Here is a 22,565-nt window from a genome sequence, read left to right as displayed (position 1 = left end):
TATGCAGGGAAATAAATTCATTTGTAAATATTGAATTAATATGAGATATGCATGTCTATTGTGTGCTATGTAAAAAAAATCATATGTGTAAAATATAACACATATACTGCAATTCAAACTGCATATATTTTCACACACAACAGAACACAGACTTGCACGAAATAAAGCAATTGCAGTGAAATTCAAAGACCACATGAAAGTGTAAATTATAATCAGAAGGGTTGAGGCATGTTCATACATTGCTTTCATCAAGCAGCCTTTTCCAGCTGTAGCTTGCCCGGTGTTTCTACAAGCTCACAAGGAGGATGTGAAGCTAATGACGATATTTCCCTTTTTGTCCTTAGTTTCTGGTATTCAGAGGTATTATGCCTCTGAAAGCAGTAGATTCATTTAGTGTACATGGGTAATAGCTGTTCATTGATACTCTATGAATTTGTCTGATCCTCTTTAAAGCCATTAATATAGTGGTCATATTAATATAGTGAAGAGAAATAACATGTGCAGTGTTTTACAAAGTTACATTCATTCCCCTTCCTCTTGCTTCCAGAACCATGGAAAGCCGGGTTGGGGGTGCTGAAGGAAAGAGAAGAAATTCAGAGCACAGCATTCTGTGGTGGTGTAGCAAATAAAAGGTATAGGCATTTGGTGTTTGGTGCTCAGGCCTTAGCTCTGCTTTATACTAACTTAGACAAGTTGCCTGTCTCCATCTTAGTCCAGAATTTTAGCAGCAGTCAGTTAAATGTCTCTAGGAAGCTTACAAGCAGAGCATGAGAGCAACTGCAGTCTCCTGACTCCTAAGAGGAACTTTGTGTGGGTGAGACTGAGGGGTTGAATAGCTTGGCAGGATAAGTGTGACTTGGACAAGCCCCACATTTTGGAAGCACCAGCTGCCACTGCATTAAGCGCTGTAGATTTGAATCAGTGTTCTTGCTTTTACAAAATACAGCCCCAGATTATAGATGGATAGGTGATATCCATAAAGTTGGGCAAAGGGTGGGGTGGCATGAAAAGAACACTCTATTTCTCTGTTTTGGTGTCTGTTGTTAAGCCACCATTTTGGTCATAAACTGGAGTGCCATAGCGTTATCATTGTATAAACTTTCCATGTGGATGTGGAGAAAGAGGTTGTTGTGCCCACAAGTCGGTTAAACTAGTGAATCTTTATATGGTACGGATCCTTGAGACTATAATAAATAATACATGAGACACTACTTATGAATTGATTTTTTAAATAGTTTTTTAATTTCAAATACTGAGCAACACTGGGCCAACTTTTTGGCAGAAATGTTCCTGGAGATAATACAGCCTTTTGATAAGGGTTTCTGCTCTATTCATGGAGGTTTTACTTGAGGGCTGTAATTGCTAGTTGTTGGGCGAATAGTCCCTTTGTTAGATCATTACGAGAAAGCTAGAGCTTGCAGATTAAATTGTGGATGTATTCTGACTGTGGCAGATGTTGAAAGAGCAAGAAGAACTGGGTGTAGAACAGCACCAAGAAATTATTATATACTTTCACTGAGTAGTAGACATCAATGAAAAACATCTTTTTCATTGGACACCATGTTAAATATAATATACAGACAAAGAAACAAGCGAGCAAAGCTTGTAGGTAGAGTGTCAGGAGGGCTAAAGCATAGAATGAGGCTTGGTGTGTGAGAGATGCTCATAAGAAGACTGATTTTTTTTACTGTGTTCAACGCAAGAGAAAGAACAAGGAAATAGTAGCTTTGCTGGAGAAATGTGATACAAGGTGTGTTTTCCGCCCTGGGCTCTTTTGGGAGGAAGGGTGGGGTAGAAATGTAATGAATAAGCTAACGAATAATAACTTCTACTTTGCCTCAGTTTTCTCCCACCAGGTTAACCCGGCAAAAATATAGCAAATTGACAAGGGAGAGTGCTGCAGTCCAAGTTGGATAAAGCAGTATGGGAGCAGCTAGCAGCCTCTCTAAATGAATCCAGGGCTTGACAATTACTCAAGGAACTAAAGCTGTAATCTCAAAAGCCTCTGTCCATTCAAGTTTTCAGAATTGTTAGAGAACAAGAGAAGTAGAGGCAAGCAAATCCCTCCCTCTACAAAAAGAGGGGAAGAGGACCCAGACAACTGCTGTGTCAATAGCATAATGTCAATAATGTCAATAGTTGGAAATGTTCTTGCTAATCTGATAACCCTGGTAGTCTTTACTTGGACTTTGTCATTTTAAGGCATTGTGCAACTGTACTCATTATATTGCCTATTTTATGATTTTGTTTTTCACCTTCAAATTTTAATCTGCTGTTATAATTCTTCTCTCTGTTTTATGTACATCATAAAATGAAGTTTTAAAAAATTTGAAAAAAAGAAAGAAAGCTGGACTCAGAAAAGTACATGCATTACAAAGAGCTGGCTAGGGTTTCTCAACAATAATTTATGCCTGAGTAACTGTATCTTCTTTTTAAATATAATTACTAGCCCAGGTAGCTAAGGAGAATGCTGTAGATATGGTATACCTTGTGAAAAGTCTTCTTCCCCACCAATACTATTCTTTATGAGCTGGCAAAATGTGGGCAAGATTGTGCTATTGTTAAGTAAATTTGCAGCTGTTTGGTAAGCTATGGTAAGCTGTTTGGTAAGAGTGCCCATCTGTGGTGAGAATTGACAAGTTGGGTCTTGGGCTCAGTGGCTTTCAACATAGTTAATAAATGACATGGATGAAGGAGTAGAGGGGATCCTTATCAAATCTGCAAGTGACATCAAACTGGTAGAGCTACCTAACAACCTTAAAGACAGAAACAAAATTTCAGAATTATCATGATGGGATGGAGAACTGTGCCAAAAGTAAAAATTGGTCTAACAGATTATATAAAGTTCTGCATTTGATTAGGCAGAATCAGGTGGATAAATGTTGAATGGAATATACTGAGCTTTATTTACAACAGTGTATGTGGGAAGAGGTTTTAGTACACCACAAGTTAAAGGTGAGTCACCAGGGCAATATGATAGCTAAGAAAGTTAATGTAACTCTGTGCTTCATCAACAGAATTATAGCTACCAGATCTTTAGAAGTAATGGCACCCTTTTATTCTGCTTTGGTCAGATCTCACCTAGAATTCTGTGCCCAAACTCGATACCATAGTTTAAGACGGATACCAGTGCGGGGGCACTGGAAAGTGTCTGGAGGAGTGTGACAAGGTTGCTGAAGGCCCTGGAAAGATTAAAGGAGTTGTATACATTTGGCCTAAAAAAGAAATGAAGAGGCAATTTGATAGCTATCTTTCAACATTTGAAGGTGTTATGAGTTTAGATGTGTGTGTGCCATTGTGTTAAACTGGGTGCCAGCCCCCTCTAATCCCTGGATCCAGAAATGTTAAAATCTATTCAAGCCAAGCTTGCTTCCTGGCGAATGATCGCCTGGCCCTTAAGGGAGCAAACGATTAAGGGGCTCTGTGCGAGACAGCAAATAGGTGGGGGGCCCCTCCCACAACAGACAAAGCTGAATTTGACATGGAGTTTTTGGGCTGTGATGTGAACTTAGAAATAAAGCAGCAAGCAGAAGAGAGAGTCAGAGAGCAGCGTTTGATGTCTGAATCCAAGGCTGTGGCGACAGGAGTTAATGCTGCAAGCCCCTCCACTGTAGGCTCAGGTTGTATATGTGTAAATAAACCATATATCATAAAGGCGCCACAGTCTCCTCTGTGCCTCATTTCAAAGGAACTGGTTCAAATGTCAGGAGAACAAATTTTGACTAAATATTAGAAAAATCTTCATGTGTGTATGAGCAGTTTGACAGTGAGACAGAGTGCCCTGGAAAGTTGTGAACTTTTTGTTTGTCAGGTGGTCATGCAGCCTGTAGTTTAAAACCTTTGAGGTGGATGCAGTACCAGAAAATTACTTGCACTGACTAGATTGGCCTTGAAGCCCCTTCCAACCTTGTGATTCTATAGCCTAGGATAGCTTCCCTCAACCTGGTGCCCAGCAGAGATGTTTTGAATATCAGCTCCCTTTACCCCCCTGTCAGGGAACTGACATCGGAGCCAGAGGCGGAGGGAAGGCTCTCAAGTGATGCTGGAGAGGGACCCAGCAGGGAGAGAGGTAGCTCGGGGGGGGGGGGGAGGAAATCAGCGCAACACCAGGGATAAAGGGGGGCAGATGGGGGAATCGGTGAGAGGGCTCCAGGACTCTTCGCTGGACACCAGCGGGGAGAGTACGGGTCCTCCGCTACCCACACCCTCCCTGCGCAGAAGACTTCCGCGCAGGGAGAGTAGGAGGAGACTTGGCGTCAAACAGCTTTTATGCTGGAAAAGGTTTAAGAAACGCCCACTGACGGATTCTGCTAGCGACTGAGGCAGCCACGAAGTGAAGGGCTGTCCAGACAGAAAAGGTTTAACAAGGCAACATAGCCAGGAGTGGCGGCAACTTACGCACGAGCACCCCCTATATTCATTACACCCCCCAATTGGCCAGGTATGGTGAGAGTTGTTTAGGCTCATCTTCAGCTAGGGAATGAGGGATATTTTCTTTATAATAACCTGCACTGATTTTCTGCAAATCAAGTCTCTTTGCTCTTTCTTGTAGAGAAAATGTTTTGTCCACATAAAGGATTTAAGATCCAGTTTTAGCACTTCTCAGTATTTTCAGAGTCAGTAACAATCAAGTGCTTCATAGAGATCATTAAGTTCTTGATGGCAGTGAGTATGGAAATTGTGCATCGTGGGGAATGCTAATGATTAATAGGTATATAAATGCCTTAAATAAATAATTGAAAAGAGTAGTGTACAGTATTAGAGAAAATCTTGATTGAGCGTTCATATCGTAGAGTGGCTGTTAGCTCTAGAAGAGAAATTAACTCTCAGTGTAGATTAGCTGGTGGGGGATACAATTTTATGGATGTGTGGTTCCCTTTTCTTACTTACTTTAACTCATAGGGAGGGGCTTTTCAACTACTAGTTCTGCAGTTACAGGTGGGTAGCCGTATTGGTCTGCCGTAGTCGAAACAAAATAAAAAAATTCCTTCCAGTAGCACCTTAGAGACCAACTAAGTTAGTTATTGGTATGAGCTTTTGTGTGCATGCAAGGTATCTGAAGAAGTGTGCATGCACACGAAAGCTCATACCAATAACAAACTTAGTTGGTCTCGCTAAGGTGCTACTGGAAGGAATTTTTTTATTTAGTTCTTCAGTGATTATTTTGGAGGGATTCTGTTGTATATAGGTACTTTGGCTGTCACTATACTTGATAATCTGTCTTGATGTGATTTGACCTTATCTATGTATCTAATCTTCAAATCCCGCACCAGTGCTGGTTGTTTTTTATGCTGTGAAACTTGTTAATAACAATACAGTGGTACCTCAGGTTACATACGCTTCAGGTTACAGACTCCGCTAACCCAGAAATACCGGTAGTACCTTGGGTTAAGAACTTTGCTTCAGGATGAGAACAGAAATCGTGCTCCGGCTGTGCGGCGGCAGCGGGAGGCCCCATTAGCTAAAGTGTTGCTTCAGCTTAAGAACGGTTTCAGGTTAAGAACAGACCTCCAGAACAAATAAAGTTCTTAACCCTAGGTACCACTGTATAATTTATGAAGAGTTGCTGTTTGGGCATAGTGAAGTAAACTGCTCTTTTGGTAGATTAATTATATTTTGCTATGTTATTATTTGCATGTAAATTGTTATTTCTTTGCTGCACTGATATGTTGAGGACATTTGTGTGACACTTAGAATCATAGAATTTTAGAGTTGGAACCCAAGGGTCTGTTGGTGAGAGAGGGGGAATTTAGTTTTAATTAAGTTACTTTATTTTTTACAGTGGTTCTATGCACAGTAAATCCACAACTTAAACACAATTTACTTGTGTGCATTCAACTTTACATGCTTGGGAAAATTAATACAGTGGTGCCTCGCAAGACGAAAAGAATCCGTTCTGTGAGTCTCTTCGTCTAGCGGTTTTTTCGTCTTGCGAAGCAAGCCCATTGACTGATTAGTGGATTAGCGCTATTAGCGGCTTTTAGCGGCTTATCGGCTTAGCTGATAAGCAGCTTAGCGGCTTAGAAAAAGGGGGGAAAGGGAAAAAAACCCGCAGGAACTCGCAAGACATTTTCGTCTTGCGAAGCAAGCCCATAGGAGATTCGTTTTGCGAAGCACCTCCAAAACGGAAAACTCTTTCGTTTAGCGAGTTTTCCGTCTTGCGAGGCATTCGTCTTGCGGGGCACCACTGTAAATAAAAAGGGGGTGGGCACCCAGGAAAAATGACTTTGGCAATCCCACCCGCCAATAAACCCAATGTGTTTTGACTATACACAATTTTGGCTTTAGGCATGATCGCCAGAACATAAACCCTGGGAAAGTTGCAGGCATGCTTTGTTTGTTTGTTCAGTGGGGGAAGTATAACAGTGTAATGAAATTGCATTAGCATCCTTAACTCTGCTTCTGTATTTACTTATTATTGGATACCTAATAATTCATTCATATATATGTTTTTATATATATATATATATATGATGCTGAAGAGCAATCAGTGTTCATAATACTGAGCTTCTGAGTTGCAGGGTTTTTTTCTCAAGCAGGATGATAAAAGAAATAGGGGAAAGAATATTTCTAACAGGGTATAGCATTAAACCATGGGCATCACCAGGATTTTTGTTGGGGGAGGGCAGGACTTTTGTTAGAGCGGACAGAACTGATGTGATTGGTCAGTTGGTTAAGTATTTCTGTTCTTTTACTTGATCTGGGCTACACCCATGCATTAAACCAGGGGTCAGCAACCTTTTCCAGCCGTGGGCTAGTCCCCCATCCCTCATACCATGTGGTGGGCCGGACTATATTTTGAATGAAAAGAAATGAACGAATTCCTGTGCCCCACAAATAACCCAGAGATGCATTTTAAATAAAAGCACACATTCTGGTCATGTAAAACACGCTGATTCCCGGACCATCCGCGGGCCGGATTTAGAAGGCAATTGGGCCAGATTCGGCCCCCGGGCCTTAGGTTGCCTACCCCTGCATTAAACCCTTGTATGCAGCTAGCTTTCAGTCTTAAGATGGCAATAGATGGAACTGTTGCAGAGAAGAATGATTAGATCATAATTGTGTCTTGTTAAAAGAGATCATACAGAGTCACGCAAGGGCAGAGAAGCAATGAAGACTGCATTTGGAAATACTGTGTGCATTTCAAGTTCCTTTTTTCAGCTTTGGTCAGTTGTCTGTTTTCCGAAGTACATAAATAAACTGGGACTTTCTGCTTTGTCGTTTTTTTAAAATAGACTGCAAACTTCCTGGAATTTCTGACTCGTTTTGACACCAAGCATGTTCTCTGCTACCAGCAGAACAATTTGTATGCCACTCATCTGCTGAAAGCACACATCTGCAACTGGGAACAATAAACCCACTGAAAGCAAAAATAAAAATAAAAATTTCAGGATGAGTGCCATGTTGTCATGGTTTTCGATATGTGGCACACACTTAAACATTGTCTACCCAGAAGAAACTCTTATTGAATTAAGTGGGGCTTACTTGGGTGGCGTTGTGGGTTTAACCATAGAGCTTAAGGCTTGCGGATCGGAAGGTCGGCGGTTTGAATCCCTGCGACGGGGTGAGCTCCCATTGTTCGGTCCCAGCTCCTGCCAACCTGGCAGTTCGAAAGCATGCCAGTGCAAGTAGATAAATAGGTACCGCTCCGGCGGGAAGGTAAACGGCATTTCCGTGCGCTGCTCTGGTTCGCCAGAAGCGGCTTAGTCATGCTGGCCACATGACCCGGAAGCTGTACGCCGGCTCCCTCGGCCAATAAAGCGAGATGAGCGCCGCAACCCCAGAGTCAGCCACGACTGGACCTAATGGTCAGGGGTCCCTTTACCTTTACCTTACTCCCAGGTAGCTGGGTCTGATGGAGGTCATAGGAGTGCGGTGAAGTCATTATGGTTTTCTCCCCCCTCTCCTCTCTTGCAAAGATATTGTGGAACGTTCAGCATTGCAGTTTTACACCTAAGTTAACTGAAAAGTGTCCTGCTTTGGTTCAGAAGAGGTCGAATCTGCCACGGATTGGATGCCTCTATTTTCATTGAAATGCTGGAGGGTGTGAGATTCTACTATACAGTAACTGTACATTACTCAGAAGCAGACCACACTGAATTCCATGGGAATTGCTCCATGATAACTATGCACAGCCTCGTAGCCTGAATTGGTTAGCCTTAACTCAGGACTTCTTTACAGGGCCTCCCCATAAACTTCCACTTATGGGAAACAGATTTATTATGGCTAAGGTACCTTGGGTTACAGTCACTTTCCTCAGATGCACCATTCTTGGTAATCCATAAAAGCTTATGCAGTAATACATTTTCTAGCCTTTAAAGTGCTACTGGACTCTTGTTTGTTTCTGCTGTAAACTAGGACTAGTGGGCTACCCCTTTGATTGAAAGTGTACCAGAAACCAAAACAAAATGGAGCAGGGTGTGTACTGACTGTGCAGTATGAGGAGGGTGAGTGAAGGAGATTATGGTTTGTTTTAGGCAATCCCTGCCCCCACTGCTTGGTGAGAATGAATCCTGGCTTTTGGTTCCGGGTCCGCAGGAAAGACTTCCCTCCCTTGCTTTTTGCTTGCCATCTTTGCTTCCCCCCTCCACCCCATCACTGTTCTTGAAACTTTCCTTTGGCTGCTAAATCCTATGTTTGTTTACTCAGAAGTAAGCACTTCATTCAGGGAGGCTTGTTCTTTGGTAATGTCTACAGTTGCAGTCTCTATATTGGGATGGGGCAGGGGGTACTCTTTATCACTAGGGTGGGAAGTTCATTAGGCCCATTGTTAACAGTATTCTGTAGCATCTTGTAAGCGCCAGCACTCTGAACTATGCTTGGAAAGAAACCAGAATTCAGTGGAGCTTTTAAGTACAGTGGTACATTGGGTTACAGACGCTTTAGGTTACAGACTCCGCTAACCCAAAAATAGTACCTCGGGTTAAGGACTTTGCTTCAGGATGAGAACAGAAATCGCGTGGCGGCAGCGGGAGGCCCCATTAGCTAAAGTGGTGCTTCAGGTTAAGAACAGTTTCAGGTTAAGAACGGACCTCCGGAACTAATTAAGTTCTTAACCCGAGGTACCACTCTACTGGCAAAATGGTTCTCAGTACTCAATTCCAGTTACTAGTGTGCTGTCTTTGTATGGAGCTAACACAGTTTTACAGCACACTGCAGCAGTCTAAGCTAGACTAGTTTCTCTGTTTCCAGAAAATAGATCAGTGTTTGTAGGCTGTATCAAATTAGATAATGCATTACATGTAAATTGGTGTTGGTGTATGTTAATGAAATGATATCTCTAATGTGCTCATTTTGTAAATTTCAGAATAATGACTTCAGAAGAGACATTGTGGCCTGTCCCAATGAAAGCTATTGGAGCACAGAACCTACTAACAATGCCTGGAGGTGTTACCAAGTCAGGATACCTGCACAAAAAAGGAGGAACTCAGTTCCAGCTCTTAAAATGTAAGTTGGAAAACAAGGATGTGCCAACCTCAAATGCTTTCATTCCAAACTGTGATAAAGTATGTGCTTATATTTGTACGGAGACTATATCTGCACTAGGTCAAAGTGGACTAGACTTAATTTTACTGGCATGCCTTATTTCACTATCTGTTTTTAGTGCAGTAAATGTACACTCATCCCCACATCCTATTGCTGAGCTTTTGTTGCAGCTGTGTAGAATGTGGTTGAGTCGTCAGCCAATGAAGTCTGGTGCAGATGTAACACTAGCTCCCTGCAAAATAGGGTTTGCAAACCAGGTACATGTGTTAGTAGCATGTCCCTTTTCAGGCACAAATGTCCCCTTCTTTTCCCTAGTTGGCCTTATGGCTACTTCTGATACTTAACCAGATTCCTGTTTAAGCAGTTTCCAGGGTGGAAAGGAGGGAGGGAGCAGTGTTCCAGAGGCAAGTACAGCGGTGCCTCGCAAGACGAAAAGAATCCGTTCTGTGATTCTCTTCGTCTTGCGGTTTTTTCGTCTTGCGAAGCAAGCCCATTGAAGGATTAGCGCTATTAGCGGCTTTTAGTGGCTTATCTGCTAATCGGATCAGCTGATAAGCGGCTTAGCGGCTTAGAAAAAGGGGGAGGAAAGGGAAAAAAACCAGCAGGAACTCGCAAGACATTGTCCTCTTGCGAAGCAAGCCCATAGGAAATTCGTTTTGCGAAGCACCTCCAAAATGGAAAACTCTTTCGTCTAGCGAGTTTTCCGTCTTGCGAGGCATTCGTCTTGCGGGGCACCACTGTATCTGACTTGCAAAACTATTCACAAGGAGCCAGGATTGTGTTTTCACTGACTTTTTAAAAATACTACTTTGCCCCACGTAGGGAGTATTTGGGATGGGGAGGGGGAAGACCGCTGGCATCCCCTAGCATTGTGATAGGCATCTGGAAATGCTATAGATCCGAAGTCCATCAGTGTTGATGTAAGCAAGTACATTTTTTTGGTAATCTAATAATACATGAAGTCCCTTTCCCCCCTCTTCTTTTCATGTCCTTGATACTGGTCCAGGGCCACTGAGGTTTGTGATTATCCATAAGGGATGTATTTACTACTTTAAGAGTAGCACTTCGGCAGCTCCTCAGGGTGCCTTCTCACTGAAGGGCTATAATAGGTAAGTGGAAATATAGTTTATCCTATTGCAGTATTTCATCATGATAGAAATGAAGTTTTTCTCCCTACCTTATGATACTAGAACTCTTGGGGCCATCCAGTGAACGTTGGAAGATTCAGGAGTCTCAAACTACTTTTTCACGTAGCCCATAGCAAAATTGTGGAATTTGCTCCCATACGATGCAGTGACGGCCATCAGTGTGGATGACTTTAAAAGAGCATTAGCCATATTCATGGAGCATCTGTCTATCAATGTATTTTAATTGTTGAATTTGCTTTGGGAGCTGCCTAGAGAGCTTATGGTATGGAGTAGCTATATAATAAATTCAATTAATAATGCATGAATTAGCTTAGCAATACAAGGTTATTTGTGTTCTCACCAGCATGGTTTTATGAATTGTTGTTGTAATTATTTACATATATTTAAGCCTTAATATAGTTCCCACAGTGTAGCTTGTTTTGCATTTTCATTTTGTTTTACGCTTGTGTAGTACTTGCCTATTTCGGAGAATGCTTCATGCTGCTGATGAAGTCGGCTGTAGTCCACAAAGAAGCATGCTATAATAAATGTATTTTAAGGTGGTTGCAAGGCTCTTAGCTGCAACAATTAACATGGCTACCCCTTTGGAAACTATTTCATGTGGTCCTCCTAATTTGTGGAGGTTGTTTCCACCTGTAGTTTAGTAGGGTTACATTTTTATAGCTCTTTTAGACAAAGCAGTACAGATGTTGTGTTGTGCATTGATTTGGTTGGTCTTTGGGACAGAAAAGTCTATATGCAATTGTTGTATGTCAATTTTGCTATCTTTATAAACATGATTTTAGCTTAAATATAATTTCATTGTTACACAGGGTTATGCGGGCAGCAGAAGAAACAACATCAAACAATGTATTTCCTTTCAAGTTGGTTCACATTAGCAAAAAGCATAGGACCTGGTTTTTTTCTGCCGCCTCTGAAGATGAAAGAAAGGTGAAATAAAATTTATTATTGAAATAAAATATTTGAAAGGCAATCAATGCTACATTCCTAGCCATGTCTACCAGTACTGTAGTGGCAAATTCAGAAGTTTAGGGTCCCTTCATGATAGTCACAGTTATGCCCCCTCACAGCCATAATTATATACTAATAATTGTGAAAAGCAGAGTGATATACTTTTAATTTTATTTTTCATTTTTACTATTTTAATTCTTTATAGGTGAGACAGTAAAGATAGTATGTTTCCTAATGGCCCAGTAAAAAAACAAAAAGCCCTACATTTCAATATTCTACTCCAACAGCAGACCCACTGGGATAAATAACATGATTTTAAAATGTATAGAATAATTGTTTTTTATTCTTAATAATTTAATTGTGCTAAAATTATTGTTAATTTTATACTCCTCTTTCATAATTTTTAAATAAATGCCTTTATGCAAGATCTGTTTGTTTTGTATTGATACTGACCCCCCCCCTCACCCTATGCTCCTTCCCCACAAGCAAGCAAAGGCCTGCAATCCTATTCCCACTTAAAGGTAAAGGTAAAGGGACTCCTGACCTTTAGGTCCAGTCATGACTGACTCTGGGGTTGCGGTGCTCATCTCGCTTTATTGGCCAAGGGAGCTGGCATACAGCTTCCGAGTCATGTGGCCAGCAGTAAATACAAAGAGACTTAATTCTGAGTAGTCATGTAGACCACTGCATTGTATGTTAACCATATGGTGAACTTTTAGGGACTGCCTGGACTTCAGCTACCTATTATGTAGCAGCATTTGCAAAAAATACTTTTAGAGGTTACCTTACCTCAAACAAAATCAACAGAGGTGATTGAGGGAAGGGCAAAAGTTGGTCTTTAGAACTACTGAGATTTGAAAGACTAGAAAATGAAACAGAAGCAGGAAAGAAAAGTGCACTAGAGCGGAGGGGAAAGCAGTAGCTCTTTAGGATCCCAGTAGGGTGTCCAAATGACTCACTTATCATTCCCAGTTCTAACTTCACTCATTGGCTAAAAACACTGAAAGATGGGAGCAGCCAGGCTGGCATATGCCACAGAAATTGCTTAGAAGGGTGCCTGCATATTTTTCTTCATCACTTTCCTTCTAGTAGGGTGAGAGGTTTACTACTTCCTTTAAAAAAAATGAAAGCTGGCATGCGCCATGGTGCAGTTGTATCATTCGCACTATGAAAAATCTGGCCATGGGGTGAGCTTGGCCCATGTGAGATTACTCCCCTGTATAAATCTTGTATAATAGTTGCTTTGAAAATACAAATTAGTTAATAGAATGTTACATGCTTCATAGCTGTTTGTGCAGTTATATCTTGGAAACATATAACTGTTTCAGAATGCTTGTTGCTTACAAATCCCACCAAATAATGCATCATTTGTCTTTCAGGAGTGGATGGCCTCACTTAGAAGAGAAATAGATCACTACCATGAGAAGAAGGAAACTATTACTGACTTAAGGTCAGCACATGCTGGCACAGGCATCATGGCAGAAGAATGACAAGGAACTTGCCTTAAGCTGCCTTCCTCAATCTGGTGCTTACAGAAGCTTTGGGCCAACTCCTTTTTTCTCAGACCATTGGCCATGCTAGCTGGGGCTGATCTGAGTTGTATTCCAAAACATCTGGAGGGTGCCACACGGGCTACCCCTAAAGTAGGGAGAATAATACATACATACATACATACATACATACATACATACATACATACCTCTTTTATTATTGGTACCCTGCCCATCTGAATGGGTTGCCCCAGCCACACTGGGCGGCTTCCAACATATATAAAAACATAATAAAACAGTACACATTAAAAAGCTTCCCTATACAGGGCTGCCTTCAGCTGTCTTCTAAAGGTTATATAATTACTCATCTCCTTGACATCTGGTGGGAGGGCGTTCCACAGGGTTGGAGAAGGCTGCTATAAAGTCTAAAATAAGAATGCTGCCTGTTAATACAATATCATTTTGTCAGTAACATAAGATATAAATAGTTTCCCAGTTACTTTGTATTTCCACAATCAATGTGCTCTAGTTTTTCTCTTCCCATAAGTCCAATGTACAAGTGTCATCTCTAAAACTTCTCTCTCTCTCTCTCTCTAGCGATTCTGGTTCAGATGTTGACAGTTTCTATGGCTCAGTAGAACGACCCGTTAATATACACTACTCTCAACATTCAATGGAAAATTCAGGTAAGAAGATAATTTAGAAGTTCCCTTTTCATAAAGGTGATGCAGCTGGTAGACATTTTTTCTGTGGAGCGAGGCAGAGGGAAGAACCTTTCCGGTGGCTGGGCCAGATCCTAGGTTCCCCAACAGGGCTACTTTGACAGGTGGGTGGGCCTGCCCACCATCAATCACCTGACTTCACCTTGGATCTTCCTCTGCAGCACAGCTAGGACTCAAATGCTGCTTTTGCAGTCACTGCTGGTCAGTTGACAGGTGATGACTTCAAGCTCCGCATTATGGAGTTCCCAACATGGAACTCTCTAACACAGCCAATCCCCGCAGGCTTCTTTCACTGGCGATCAGCTGATTGACTGTGGCAGCAAGCCTCTCCTGCCAAGGAACAAACAGGAGCACACGTTAAGTCTCCTGATCATTTGTTGGCAGCTAGACGAAAGAGTTTTCCATTTTGGAGGTGCTTCGCAAAACGAATCTCCTATGGGCTTGCTTTGCAAGACGAAAATGTCTTGCGAGTTCCTGCGGGTTTTTTCCCCTCCCCCCCTTTTCTAAGCCGCTTATCAGCTGATCCGATAAGCCGATAAGCCGCTAAAAGCCGCTAATAGCGCTAATCCGCTAATCCGTCAATGGGCTTGCTTCGCAAGACGAAAAAACCGCTCGACGAAGAGAATCACAGAACGCATTCTTTTCGTCTTGCGAGGCACCACTGTACTTCCCCAGACAGCAATGAGTGCAGGAAAACCTCCGAAGTGAATGATGCCCTTTGTGGGAAGGCAACCCTATCCAAATCAGGTTTGACTTAACAGTTGCATTCCACCTTTCCAACAACAATGTTGAGCTCAAAGCTGCTCACAGTAATAGCAATAATGTTTTAAATTAGCAACTGTTACAATCACTATAACCATATCAAAAACATGATAGCGTATAAATAAGGCAGAAAACAAACCATAAAAACAAACTGTTAATGCACTTTAATTTGAACTCGTAGTGATTCAAAAAATTTCAGAAATGGCACCAGCTCTGGGGCAGTTGATATATTCTCTCTGGGAAGGGAGAATTCACTTTCCCAGGCAGCTAGTTTTTCTTAGGTTTTAGTCTCCACTTCTGTTTCACCCTCAAATAAAGAAACTGATCAAATAAAGAAGCGATGTTGTTTTTGGAAGGGTGGGGCAACAGGTTCCAAAGAAGATCCAGATTGTCTATATCTTTTCTCCATGCGAGAAGCTTAGGAGCATCCTTTCCACAGTCCCTTTGGACTGGCTTCCTTCTCTCCTCCCAGGTGCACAAACCCCAGGCAAAGAAGAGCCCTAGAGCTCTTGCCCTTTGGCTCACCCCAGAGAACTTGTACTACTGCCAAGACATGAACTCTTAAAGGTACATGGAGGGAAAGAGAACAGACAGAGTCCCTAATAAGTAGCAAAGCTCAACATGAATGTATCATGGCTGTCCCTAACATGGTGAACTTCATGTTATGGATCATTAAGAAACAAGCTGAAAATGAAACATCATAGCATTGTTATACTATAGTGAGACCACACTTGGAATACTGTGCCAGCTCACCTGGAAAACAGGTACTATAGAGCTGGAAAAGGTTTAGGAAATGACAGCCAAAACGATCAAGTAACTAGAGCTCCTATGAGGAAAGGTTGCAAAATCTGGGGCTTTTTAGTGTAGAAAAAGGCAATGGGGGAGGTACATGAGAGAGGCGTTCAAGATTATGACTGTTATGGAGAAAGTGAGGAGAGAGAAGCTTTTCTCCATCTCTCATAACACTCTCATAACCTGGGGTCATCCAATGAAGAATGTTGGAAGATTCAGGACAGGCGCAAGAAAAGCCATCAAATGGCACATAGTTTAAACTGTGGAATTCTACAAGAAGCGGTGATGATGGTCACCAATGTGGATGGCTTCAAAAGAGGGCTAGGCAGATTCCTGAAGGATAAGGCTATGCTGCACTTCCACTGGCGGAGGATGCATGTTGCTGGCCACCACAAGTCAGGAGAGCACTGTTGTAATTGGCCCCTTGTGGAATTCCAGTTGCCCACTGTGAGAATAAGAATCTGGACTAGACGGGCCTTTGTCTTGATCCAGCAGGGCTTCTCTTCTGTCTTTATGTTGGTTGCTTGCCTTTTAAAGGGGCGCCGCAGTTTTTACCATCCCCAAAGCAAGTTTTGAGAGGCCATGTATAAGGATGTGAGCAGAATGCTACTGGCTTTGTGTCATTTCCAGCCCAATCATGTTATCCTCTGGCTGGGCAAGCTGCTGCAGAGCCCCTGACATGTACTGTCAAGTAACTTTGCTGTGCTATTTACGGTAATGCATTACCTTGATTTTCAGATTATGACCAGGATGAAGATGATGAATATTTACAGCCAGATAACTCGGATGGTATAAAGTGTGAAGGTATGTGGAACTAGGAAGTTACATCTCCACAGAAACCCGATTGATGATTTTCAGAAATCTGACCAGCCTGTAACTAATTGGTGCAATTTGTTGGTGCAAAGCTTGAAATAAATGAAGAGATTTATTGGTACTTGGTTAGAGGAGAAAAACCTTGAGGGTTTAATGAAAATAATATCTATAGCAGGAATGGCTAAAGTTACATTCACCATTGGTAAACCGTTTGGCACCCACAGCCCAGCAATGTGAGTGTGTGGAAAGTGGGTGTGACTACCCTAGACTTTAACATGTGCACACTTGCATGAACACCTAGCTCCTCATTCTCAGTGTATCACCGCCTCCCTGCCTATCAAATGGGCCAATTCCCATACCTATCAGGACACTGGGTTCGGTAGACAGATTTCAAACTCTCTACCTATCCTAGCATTGTCTACTCTAAACTTTTGCTTTTTGCTGCCTCTGGTAAAAATCAGGTTAGCATGCCAGAGAAATGTTGATTCCAGTGGGGAGGAAGGCACACAGGAAGAGTCACCTCATGCACCTTCCTCTTTGTGTAAATCATGCTGCACTCAGCCTGCCAAACTGAGGTGAGCGATGTCTCCCTTCTGGTGGGGAGAGGAGTCTACTCTTCTCCATTCCAGCAATGCTATACTTTAAAGGGCGATCTCAAAGGATGAGTGTGTGCATGCAGCTTGTAAGTGATCACCGCTGCAGGTGGCCCTCAGGGTCAAAAAGGGTGCTCATCTCTGTGCTGAAGAAATACATTACTTAAAAAATAATAATAATCCAAATATAAACAAGGAAAAGAAATTATTAACAACACGAACAATGCAGCTGCAACTTACATTAAGCATATAATGTATACTTACACAGTGGTACCTTGGTTTTCGAACATAATCCGTTCCAGAAGACTGAGTTCTGAAACTTTTGAAAACTGAAAACTCAGTAGTCGACAGCTAGGCCTCAGGATCTTGCACTCAGCAGAAGCCGCGTGGCATGTTCGACTTCCGAGGTACGTTCGAAAGCCGAAGCATTTACTTCTGGGTTTATGGCATTCAAAAACTAAAATGTTCGTCAACAGAGACATTCAAAAATCGAGGTACCACTGTATAAGCAATCTCAGTTCCCAGCTACACCTGCCACTCTCTAGGCATGCTGCCTTCTATTGTAAGTAATATATTGAGATAAGCTAGATCCTGCTTCTGAATTAAACTAGGTTTCCCAATTAGTCAATCTCACAACCCTTTTAAAAGAACAAATAACTTTCCAAGTCTCCTCAAATGTGACTTGCAACATCTGTGTTGAAGTCTTGATCACTAAAATCTCAAATTGTACCTCTGTCACTCATTCTTCCCACAAAATATAACTTTGGGATACATCCTGAAGTGTCTTTCCTTGCATACCAGATAATGGTTTGGTAACTGATGAGACTCAAAATGAGCACTTGGACTAGAGATGTGGCCTGCTGAGTGATGGCCAGATCTGGATCATGCCCCTTCCTTCTCTGTCACTCCCAGGGTCTGTGACTTACTCTAAATTACATACTAAATGGACTGTAATGCCACTAGCGTCTTGAATACAGTTTTTAAAGTGGTTGTTGCCACTTGTTCCAATTTCTGCATCTCTGTCCTCTATTTGTGCCTCGTGGCATTTCCCCCTCTCTCCCATCTACAATTTAAATGACCTTTAAATAAATTTGTCATATTCTCCTCTGAGTAGAAGACACCTCCATTTAAATGACGGGCTTGTTCTGCTTCTTTTTTACACAGATCATGTGGTATCTCCTCCAGTGTACCCGCCTCCCCCGGTTCCATCGCCGGGAAAAGCTTTCTTTCCAGAGACAAAAGCACACTCGTTCTCTGGCAGGTGTGGTGTGCCGGTGCTTCCAGCGCCCTCCCTGAAAAAAAGCTTAACGGATGTGAGGCCTGAAGTCCTCTTAAGCAGGAGAGGAGAATTCCCTTTTCAGTGCCAAGCAGAGCATGATGTGAGACCCCACCCAGCACGTCATCAAATCACTAACCAGGGTCCACCAGTGCCTCCTATTCCTCTGGCCAAAAAGCCCACCTACCTCACAGAGAGTTGCTCTTCCTCAGGTATACGTCTGCCACTGACCTGCACTTTACGTACTGCTGAAGAGAGTCAGAGGTTTAAAGAGAAAAAACTTCCTGCGCAAGTGCCTCCTTCATTGCCAAGCGCCAAGCCCAAATTACCACAGTATCTTGTGACTCCACTGGTAAATACCCAGGCACCAAGGAAACCTGGACTTTTGACACCAAAAGTACCAGCTAAGCCTCAAGTGCCTTGTGAGAAACCACGTGTGCCTGTTTCTAAACCAGAGAATCCTTTGCCTCCACAGTAAGTTGGAAAACAAATGTGTATTGATCATGTTGGAGATTCTGATGTTAATTCAATTATGTGGTAGTAATTCATTTGCCATTCCCCCAAATCCTTGCCTTGGAATGGAAAGCTGCCAGAGCAGTCTTGCAAACAATTTGCTAAGTTACCAGCCTACAAATAATACTCACAGTCTGCTTATAGATAAACTAGTGAATAATTAAAAAAAACTTTTAAAAGCCCATTATAACTTCAGATTTTAGGGGGGGGGGAATGAATTAAAAAACTAAGTTGTCCCAGGAATGCAAAATTTAAAAACACAACACAAAGGGAAAACATTCGTGAAATTTTTTTCTTACTATTTTTTCTGTTGATGTAACATCAGAGGTGGCAGAAGAACATAATTTTTTTAAGCCCCTGCTTGCTGCTGCTGCTGCTTCACAGATTCTAACAAATGGCAAAATACTGCAGTTTTTCCAGGCTGCTGACTAAACCCCTGTCTTGGTTGCCTGAATTCGATTCCTGATTGATTGGTGACTGTATTTGTGGTCCCCTAATGCCTGGCGTGCTCTGGTCTATGGGGTCACGAAGAGTGGGACACGACTAAACGACTAAACAACAACAACAAATCCTAATTAATGGGATGCGGGTGGCGCTGTGGTCTAAACCACTGAGCCTCTTGGGCTTGCCGATCGGAAGGTCGGCGGTATGAATCCCCACGACGGGGTGAGCTCCTGTTGCTTGGTCCCAGCTCCTGCCAACCTAGCAGTTCAAAAGCACGTCAAAGTGCTAGTAGATAAATAGGTACCACTCTGGCGGGAAGGTAAATGGTGTTTCCGTGCACTGCTCTGGTTTCGCCAGAAGCAGCTTAGTAATGCTGGCCACATGACCCAGAAAAAGTGTCTGCGGTTCCCTCGGCCAATAAAGCGAGATGAGCACCATAACCCCAGAGTCGTTCGTAACTGGACTTAACTGTCAGGGGTCCTTTACCTTTAATGCTAATTAAACATCTGGAATGGCTTTAGATAATTAGCTTTCAGACATTGTACCCAGGCATTCTAGGGTCCCTTGGAAGTTTTACTGGGAGTTTCTCAATGGAAGATCAACAATGGTGAGCAAAGCAACTTGTCTGCTTTTGCCAATTTTTGCCTGCTGTGTGCAGCCACAAGTGTTACATGTGTATTTATTGGTTGCATTGCGTTATTCAATTCATATGCTTCAGTTATGAAGACTCAGTAGATCTATCCCAGGCTCAGTTCATATGAAGCACTGGGCATATGTGAATCTCCTTACGTAATCTGTTAACGATGTAATATTTCCTTTCTAATTTCAGTTTAGACTCTGCTTCTCCTAGAAGATCTTCTCCAGATGGACAAAGTTTCCGAGTTGCCTCATTTGAGAATCCACTATTGCCTTCAAAATCAGACTTATCTGGAGAAGATTCCGATGGTGACTATGAAAAGGTAAGGCAGCTCATTCCGTAAGATTGCTCTGCTTTATACAGTCCTATCCTGTTGGCTAGTACCAGAACCCTGATATACCTTGTATTTGGAATTGATGGGCAAATCATCTAATGATCTTTAAACAAGCAGAACGGCTTCATATGTGACTGAGTGGCTACAGCAAAAGCCCTTGTAAAGTAGGAGTATACACTAAATTCACATGCAGTTCACCATGACATTGCCTTTGCATCAAAAAAATGCAGTGGCATTATTTATTATTATTTATTAAATTCATATGCCACCCTTCATCTGAAGATCACAGGGCAGTTTACAGTCTAAAGTTGTTGGACACCCGACTCCCACCAGCCCCAGCCAGGATAGCCAGTGGTCAAGGATGATGGGAGGTGTAATCCAGAAACATCTGGAAAATCAATGCGGTAGGAATGTTGTAATGTGTGTCACAGTATTCAAGTATGCAGTCCATAGTGTTTGAAAATGTGGGCTTGTACTTGCAGCAAGTAGCAGATTAGGGCAAGAAAGGAATCACAAGTGTAAGTACAATGGTGCGCCGCAAGACGAATGCCTCGCAAGACGAAAAACTCGCTAGACGAAAGAGTTTTCCGTTTTTTGAGTCGTTCCGCAAGACAAATTTCCCTATGGGCTTGCTTCGCAAGACGAAACGTCTTGCGAGTTTGTTTCCTTTTTCTTAAAGCCGCTAAGCCGTTAATAGCCGCTAAGCCGCTAATAGCCGTGCTTCGCAAGACAAAAAAACCGCAAGACGAAGAGACTCGCGGAACGGATTCATTTCGTCTTGCGAGGCACCACTGCAGTAGCAAATGGCTTATGACCACCACTGTTGACCTGAAGGGTATGGCTGGCTAGCCATCTCTCAGGCTTTGAGTCCACAGCCTCAAGCCCCTTAAAGATCTAGCTCCAGAAGGTAAGCAGGGAGCCCACCCTTACGCATCCTGGACAATACATCCTACCAATGCCAACCAAGTCCGGTTGTGAACTGTTGCCACATGATAAGCCCACTCAAGTGGGGTGGGGGAAGGCCAAGCATTGGGAGATGTATGCGGGATGTTGATTCCGTAAGTGGCTGCAGACAAAGTCTTGTGGTGATTACAGTCCTAAGAGACACGGAGGAGGGACAGAGTTTGGCAGCAGCAGCCCCAAGCCCATGCTTGGTGGCACCTCACCCTCCCACAAGCCTGGCACAAAGAGGGCACTCTACCAGGCTTTTATTGAGTGCTAAGTCAAGTTACAGAATTGTTGGTACTGCGGCATCTGCCTTTTATTATCTTAGGGGCAGTATTCTGCATTTCCTGTAATTTGTCATTGAAGGCATCTAGCAATAAAAACTTGCATTGATGAAGTGCCAGCTCAGAATTCAACTCTCTTAATGTTGCCCTGATGTCACATATGCTTCCCTATGTGTGATTTGGGCTTGATCCACAGATGGGTGTGGTCACGTGTGATCATAAAGTTGCTTTTGATAGGCATTTACCTATTGTACTCTTTTTATTCTTTTGGCTTGACAACTCTTTTTTCACACAGGTTGAGCTGCCTAATTCAGTATTTGTGAACACCTCTGAATCCCTTGAAGTTGAAAGGTAAAATACATTTATTGCAAGCCGTTGTGGTATGTCGATATTTCCTAGTGCTTGCTGCAAAAATCAGTCAGTAAAAGGGATGGAAAACTGAGGGGAAATAGCTGCTGGCAAAGGGCTGAAAACCAGAATTCTGGGCTCTTGATACGTACTGATATGTACTATTGTAGCATTGATTATTGGGTGCCGAGAGCTTTGAAGATGGGATCCTGTGGCAACTTATGCCTAGGTTAGGTTGCTCTCATTGATGTGCAGTATGTATCTGTTTCCCATAATGGGTATGTTGTGGTTTCCTCAAATATCCGTGTTCTGAAAATGCGTGCTGTTGCTGAGAATTCATTTGGCAGATTTGTTGTGATTGCCATATTGAAGCTTGTTTTTGTTGTTTCAAAAAAGTAACAATTCAGTTTCCTACAATTTTAGGATGTTCAGATTAGAAAACCCCACAGGACACCCGAAAAGTGGATTATTCTGTATTAGGAATTCATCCACAAATCCTGGCAAGGTAATAAACCAAATTGTAAAAATTTTGTTCGCAATATACCAACTGGGAAGAGGTTTGGGACATGGTTGTTGTTGTAAGGTGTTTATCTTGATTTTTTCCTCCTCCTTTAAGGTATTGGTTGTATGGGATGAATCTATTGGGAAAGTGAGAAACTACAGAATCTTTCAACAGGTGGGTAAAAACATGGTTTGCAACTATTCCCTTCTATTTTATGTGTTTGATTAAAATAATATTCACTGTGCTTCTAAACTAATCTTCCTCCACAGAATTTGGATTACAGTAGTACCTTGGTTTTCAAACGTAATCCATTCTGGAAGACCGTTGGACTTCCGAAACGTTTGAAAACTGAAGCATGCATTTCTGGAAACATTTACATGCAAAAAACTCAATATGGAAGCCATGTGGCACGTTTGGCTTCCAAAAAGTGTTCGAAAACGAAGCAGTTACTTCCGGGTTTTCGGTGTTCGAAAACCAAAACGTTTGACTTCCAAGGCGCTCATCTGATTTTTCAGATTTAGGTCT

The 22,565-nt window shown here is 42.3% G+C and overlaps 1 protein-coding gene across 2 annotated transcripts in view; it reads left to right on the top strand.

The window, feature by feature from the left end:
- SH3BP2 (SH3 domain binding protein 2) overlaps nt 1-22,565 on the top strand; it is a 28,042-nt gene that overhangs the window by 3,772 nt on the left and 1,705 nt on the right. The window contains exons 1-12 of one of the 2 annotated variants that reach the window (XM_081207769.1): nt 574-632; nt 9,308-9,447; nt 10,493-10,595; nt 11,447-11,564; nt 12,965-13,035; nt 13,673-13,761; nt 16,090-16,155; nt 17,922-18,507; nt 19,820-19,949; nt 21,486-21,541; nt 21,962-22,043; nt 22,155-22,214. In XM_081207769.1, the coding sequence (XP_081063895.1) occupies nt 9,312-9,447; nt 10,493-10,595; nt 11,447-11,564; nt 12,965-13,035; nt 13,673-13,761; nt 16,090-16,155; nt 17,922-18,507; nt 19,820-19,949; nt 21,486-21,541; nt 21,962-22,043; nt 22,155-22,214 (1,497 nt within the window). In that variant the 5' untranslated portion in view covers nt 574-632; nt 9,308-9,311. Of the gene's footprint in view, nt 1-573; nt 633-9,307; nt 9,448-10,492; nt 10,596-11,446; nt 11,565-12,964; nt 13,036-13,672; nt 13,762-16,089; nt 16,156-17,921; nt 18,508-19,819; nt 19,950-21,485; nt 21,542-21,961; nt 22,044-22,154; nt 22,215-22,565 lie in introns of those variants that run through there. The other variant, XM_081207768.1, reaches the window with a different exon arrangement.

The sequence above is a fragment of the Podarcis bocagei genome (genome assembly GCF_964188305.1).
Source record: "Podarcis bocagei genome assembly, chromosome: 9".
Classification (NCBI taxonomy): Eukaryota; Metazoa; Chordata; class Lepidosauria; order Squamata; family Lacertidae; genus Podarcis; species Podarcis bocagei.
The sequence above is the reverse complement of the archived record's forward strand: the minus strand, read 5'-3'. Positions and strand labels throughout refer to the sequence as shown.